The sequence below is a fragment of the Sylvia atricapilla genome, chromosome 3, assembly GCF_009819655.1.
Source record: "Sylvia atricapilla isolate bSylAtr1 chromosome 3, bSylAtr1.pri, whole genome shotgun sequence".
Lineage (NCBI taxonomy): Eukaryota > Metazoa > Chordata > Aves > Passeriformes > Sylviidae > Sylvia > Sylvia atricapilla.
The window spans coordinates 100209874-100215873 of record NC_089142.1 but is presented as its reverse complement, the minus strand read 5'-3'; the positions used below and the strand labels follow the sequence as shown (position 1 = coordinate 100215873).

Genomic DNA, 6000 nt, shown 5'->3' with positions numbered 1-6000 from the left:
GCTGTTCCGGGTGCTGAAGCAGGAGCGGCCGCTCTGCGCGGTGCCGCAAGCCAGCGGCGCCCCAGCCCGCGGCCGCCGCCGGGGCCGGGAAGGCCCTTTGGGGGAGCGGGGTTTGCGGGGGCTCCCGCCGCGGGCCCTCCCGGGAGCTGCGGGAAAATCCCTCGGCTGGTAGCGGCGTTGCCGGAGTTGGCTCCTGCCGCGGGGCAGGGAGGGCGTGGAGGAAACCTGCCTGCTGCCTGGCTTCTGCCCGCGAAGTTTGGGGGTTCTCTTCTCCTCCCTTTTGCTTCTCTTGCCCACCTCACGTGTGGCAAATAATAAAAATAATCGTCTTGACATTTAGAGGAACGAAATTAAATATAGAGAGAGTAGGAGGTGACTTAGCAGCTCTGAACATGTCAGGTGCAGGCAGCTGAGGTGTGTGCCTGTTTCTAAAACATTTCTCCCCGGCAGGGTCATCTCTGCCCCCTCTCCACACACACGCATGCACACACACACCCCAGCCCAGAAGAGGGCTTGGCAGCAGCTGTGGCCGTGCTATTGTGCCTGCCTAAGTGCTGCTGGCAAAGAAATATAAGAGAGGGGAAGGGGAAGCAATGAGTGAGGAAGGTGTTGAAGATCCTCTCCTCCATCAGGAAAGGTCTGCTAATACACAGCTTTCAGAAAAGATACAGGAGCTCTGGAAGAGAAATACAGCCTCTCCGCTGAAAGGTTTTGGATGTAGAGACCTCTTCAGAGGATAAGGGTGAACTGTGGCATATATATAATTTTAAAAACAGAGGAGTTGTTCTCTCCTTATTCTCTTAAATAAGGGAAGCTGGCTAAATATACATGAAGTACTGCAACCCATTTCAGAGGACTAGCACCTGGGATTAGCTGATCTGCATTGTGAATAATGCCAACATCAGAGCTGGCTTGAATTGGATTTTCCCTGCCAGAGCAGAAAATATCAGCCCCAGAAGAAACCAGGTGGCAGAGAAAAAAAAAAGTGTCTGAAATTTTCAAAAAGCCTTCTAAGAAACTATTGCAATTCTTCCTCACCACAGGGAAAATAAACCAGTAGGTGTGCCATGCATGGTGAAGCTTGTCAATTCCTGCTGGGAGCTCAGGCCACTTTATTTTTTTGACCTGTATTAGAAACAACCATAACTGGACTTGGTAGCATTGTCTGTATGACTGGGACCCTGTAGCTTCAGAGGTGATGATGTTTTCACAGATAAATTAAAATAAATTACATAATAATCCCCATCTTCTCTGTTTAGCATTGTTCTTGTAACAATAAAATGTATTACTGAAATATTTGAAAGTTTTTGAAAAATAAGTAGTTTACGATTAGATTATGCCATAAAAATGTGATCTAGTATAAACATATATGTTAAGATTTGTGTTTAGCACTGCAACCCATTACAATTTCTCAGTATCTCCAGAATCACAGCAGCATTTTCCTAATGCCCAACACCAGCAGAAATGAAAAAAATAATCACAAACGTTCACTATTGGTCAACCTTTAATTCAACATGTTATTAGTTGTCATTTCTTATTATTCTGTTTCAATTCCTTGCAGATTAGGAAAAAACCAATAGAGGAAAATCCCCCCTGGATCTTAGCCTTGGCCTTTTTCAAGCAAAGAGAAGAGGAGCTGCCAGGCTTCGCATGTCAAGTGGCCACTCAGCTGTTTGACAGCTTCTGGGTTTCAACCCCGTTGGGATTGAGGCAGCTCAGCCAACCACGAGCGATGAGTCCTGTTGTCTGCTGACACTGCTCTAGCACCATGGCAGACAGGCTGTGATATGACAAGAGGATCCATCCTAGGGAGGCAGCGTTGGGATCCATAATTGGCTTCCTGAGAAACTACAGCCGGTGGAGAGGATGTAAAAAGAGGTGCGCATGTGCCAGGATATTACTACAGCCTTGCCGAGCTGGTGGATCCACCTTGGAGGAGAGTTTTACCACTGATCTTGCGTTTTTTTCCCAGTTTGGTAATGTTGGCTTTGGGTAAAATTTCTGCTGACTCACCCACCCCTGGACACCTTTTTTGGAGCGTGGCTGGCCAGTGAAGAGATCCAACGGCACCTTACCCCCACTGCGGGTCCCCTCTGGTGGCCCTTGGCACCATCTTGTGCCGAACCCCATCCCGTGGGGCAGCTGCAGCCCCCCGCCCCGGGGAGTCTCCCACAGTGACCCCCGCACCCGGGGCGGGGGTGAGCGTGCCCGAAGCTTCCCGTGCGGCCGGCGCCCGGCAAGATTTTACCCTGTCTGCCGCCGGGGCCCTGGTGCCACCCCCCGCCAGCCCTGCCGCCCCGCTCGCCCGCCCCAGGCCGCGCAGGATGGGGGCGGTGCTGGTGCGGCGCGGGGGCTGCCTGCTGCTCTGGCTGGCCCTACTGCTGGGCTGCTGGGCTGAGCTGGGCAGCGGGCTGGAGTTCCCGGGTGCGGAGGGCCAGTGGACCCGCTTCCCCAAGTGGAACGCCTGCTGTGAGAGCGAAATGAGCTTCAACATGAAGACGCGCAGCTCCAGCGGGCTGGTGCTCTACTTTGATGACGAGGGTTTCTGTGACTTCCTGGAGCTCATCCTCACCCAGGGTGGGCGGCTACAGCTCAGCTTCTCCATCTTCTGCGCTGAGCCTGCCACCCTGCTCTCGGACACGGCAGTCAACGACAACCTCTGGCATGCTGTTGTCATCCGCCGCCACTTCAAGAACACGACGTTGATCATTGACCGAGCCGAGGCCAAGTGGGTGGAGGTGAAGTCCAAACGGCGGGACATGACTGTCTTCAGCGGGCTCTTCCTAGGAGGGCTCCCGCCGGAGCTGCGGTCAGCGACACTAAAGCTGACGCTCTCCTCCGTCAAGGACCGGGAGCCCTTCAAGGGCTGGATAACAGATGTGCGGGTGAACTACACACAGGCGTCACCGGTGGAGAGCCAGGAGGTGCGGCTGGATGATGAGCAGAGCCGGCTGTGCGCCAGGGATGATGTCTGCCTCAACGGGGGCGTCTGCTCGGTGCTCAACGACCAGGCCGTCTGTGACTGCTCCCAAACGGGCTTCCGAGGGAAGGACTGCAGTGAAGGTAAGGGGCCATTTCAGCTCGCCCCATCGCCCCCCTCCCCATCGCTCTGTGGAAGGGACGGGTCAGAGGCCAGGCCTGCATGAAGTTTCATCTGTATGAGTGGATCTTCCTCCCTCCCCTCCCTTCCCACCATGTCCCCAGCTCTCCTCTTCCCCACCTTCTCCTCCCTGTCTTCCACGTGTCTCTGTGGCCAACCATGGTGCCATCACTCTTCTGTTCTCTGCGAGGCTGGGTGAGAGGAGGAAGAGGATGTTATCTGAGCATCTTCCGGAGGCAGGGTTGGGATTTCGGGTTGTTCTGGGTAAAGGAGAGATGGGTGCTGGGTCCCAGGTGTCACCCAGATGGCAGGGGGTGGCTGGAACCACGCTCAGTGGGAGCTGAGGGAGTGGATGTGCATGCTTATCATAAGCAGCTGGTGGTAATTAATTTAGGGAGCAGGGAAAGGGATGCTGGGAATAATTTAACTGGATTAAGTGCAAAGATGACCTGGGTTTGGTTTTGTAGGGTAGAGGAGACCCAGAGTCCACTTTGTATTTGCTTCTGCTATGTCATTGAAATAAAATCAGTGATTTATTTGTGAATTCCTTAAATTGTTGCCAAGGAGGAAGGGGATTAAACAGAGGATTATGTTTTTACATGAATGTGAATGGTACTGCTTTGCAACATACTTAGCAATTCACTGTGCCAGTTAGACAGGGAGAACGCGAAAGGGCAAGGGGGAAGTACATACTCCAAGACCACAAAATGACTGAATAGTTTTACCAAGGAAGAGGGAACCTAGAAAAAATCAGCAGTTTCCTTAATCTCATCTACAAATAAATCACTGGGTGAAATATGATTCATATTCAGTGCCCATTGTTTTTGGCAAATGGAAAGAATGTTAACGTTTACTTTGCAGATGCATGCAGGACTCTTGTTTTTATTATTTTGTTAGTAAATGTACCATTGCTTGCAGCTCCTTAGGCATAGAAATGATGTGTGTTGTGTACCTAGAGCAGGACATGAAGGTGTATAAAAGAAATAAGAACAAATGTATCAAGGGAAAATATGCTTGTCATGTCAAAATTGGAGAGGAAGGACCCAAGTTTAAAATGTGAAAGGTAAATAAGATACTATCAAGGCCAAATTAAAATCTTCACTGAGTGGCTGCATGACATTTATGGCTGAATAATTTGCCTTTAGCATTTCTATCAGATTTCACTCGTTATAAGAAAGAAAACATCATTTGTGACTGTGCTTTATTATGTAACACCTTCTATCCTTAGTGTCAATACTCAAAATGCTACAGTCATTCTGCATCCTGTTTATCAGCTGTTTATCTCTCGTCTGCCATTCGTGAAAAATTCAAATCCTATTAACACTTTAAATAATTTTTTATAGGAGCAAATAATAGTTTCAGAAAAATAGTAATTTGTAGTTTCAATTGAAAGAAAACCATAAGATGATATATCTTTTCTATTATTTATATTTTATATTTATATTACATCTCGATTTACATTTCTTTCGATTTGGGTATCAATTTTTAATATATGATACTGCATAATATATAGGTGTATGTACAATAGTGTCTTAGCATCTCTGAGTTAGGACCGATTATAAAGAAAAAGAAAATGATGAGGTGTAGCAGCTTCATTAAAGCAATAATGGTAATTTAAATGCTATTAATACTATTATACATTTATATGTCACTTACACTAAAATATGGTTTATTTATTTGAAGTTATTTTGGACATATAGTACTTATGTGAAAGAGTTCACACTATTGCATGTAATATCAGTCAGATAAATGATGACCTTTACATAATAATAGGTTCAGTGGCTATTATTTAGGAACATTTTTATGTATAGATCGAATATTAGTGAAATACTGGTCTATATTTATATTTAGTGGAAATTGTATGGAACTTTTAAGAAGATGACACTCAACATTTAGAATCCCCCCCCAATTAAGGTAAAATGCTGACTTCATTTAAGTGCCAGTGATTTTATAGTTGATATCAGTAGGATCAAGATCCTCCTCACATGTCCCTTGACTACTGAGAAGCCTTATAAAATAATAGCAAGACTTATAATTTTAGCAGAAAGTATTCAGATTCTGATTTAATTTGAAACAGGAGGCAACATTTGCCCTGACAACAACATAAGTGGAACTACATTGCAGTTTATACCTGTTAATTGAGACAAGGTAGCGACTGACACTTCCATCAGTCAAATTTTGATGAAGGGATTAGAAGTTACTCATATGTGCCAGCAAAGATATTGCACTATTATAAATTATTAAATATTCTAAGAAACAGAAAAGGCAGAAGGACAAGTAAAGCCTTTTTATCTGCCAAGAAAGAAACCTTGGCTTCTTCTCTTTAGTTTTTTGTAGCCAACATAGACATTAAGCTGTTGAACTTTGATCTTTTGTTCCCAGAATGTGTAAATTTCCCGAAAGCCTTAGAAGGACATGGCCATTGCCAGAGGATCATCTCAGGCTGCAATTATCTGAATGGGTCTTTTGGGTTTTCACTCCTACCCTTGTTTTGGTTTTAGTTTAACAAAGGTTTTAGATAGGAAAACCCCTCAACTTTCCATTTTTATCTGAAATTGTAGCCACATGTCCTAGTTGATACCATTTCTTTAAAGATGGTAAGGAAATTCTATTTTCCTTGATTTTTTTTTTTGGCTTGTATTTTTTGTTGTTCTGTATCTCTGCAGTCTGGCAAAGCACAGAGCTCCTCATGTAATGAGGAGTGTAGGAATAAATATCAACAAAGAAAACCTTCTCAATATTTTTTACCCTGACTTGCATGTTTAGGAATTGAAAAGTCAGAGATTTAGAGTCAAAGTTTCAAGTCTTAAGATGCCATTTTTAATACAAATTCAGTTATTTTCAGGAGAAAATCTGGTGGATTTTTTTCCCCTGATTTTCATCTTTTAAAATCTTATTAA

At 45.4% G+C, this 6000-nt stretch overlaps 1 protein-coding gene across 11 annotated transcripts in view; it reads left to right on the top strand.

Moving 5' to 3' along the window:
- The first annotated feature begins 1604 nt into the window (after window positions 1-1604).
- NRXN1 (neurexin 1) overlaps window positions 1605-6000 on the top strand; it is a 667911-nt gene continuing 663515 nt past the window's right edge. For 8 of the 11 annotated variants that reach the window (XM_066316365.1, XM_066316356.1, XM_066316363.1 and 5 more), the window contains exon 1: window positions 1606-3063. In XM_066316365.1, coding sequence (XP_066172462.1) covers window positions 2325-3063 — 739 coding nt within the window. In that variant the 5' untranslated portion in view covers window positions 1606-2324. Of the gene's footprint in view, window positions 3064-6000 lie in introns of all 11 variants that reach the window. The other 3 variants (XM_066316362.1, XM_066316361.1, XM_066316355.1) reach the window with 1 other exon arrangement.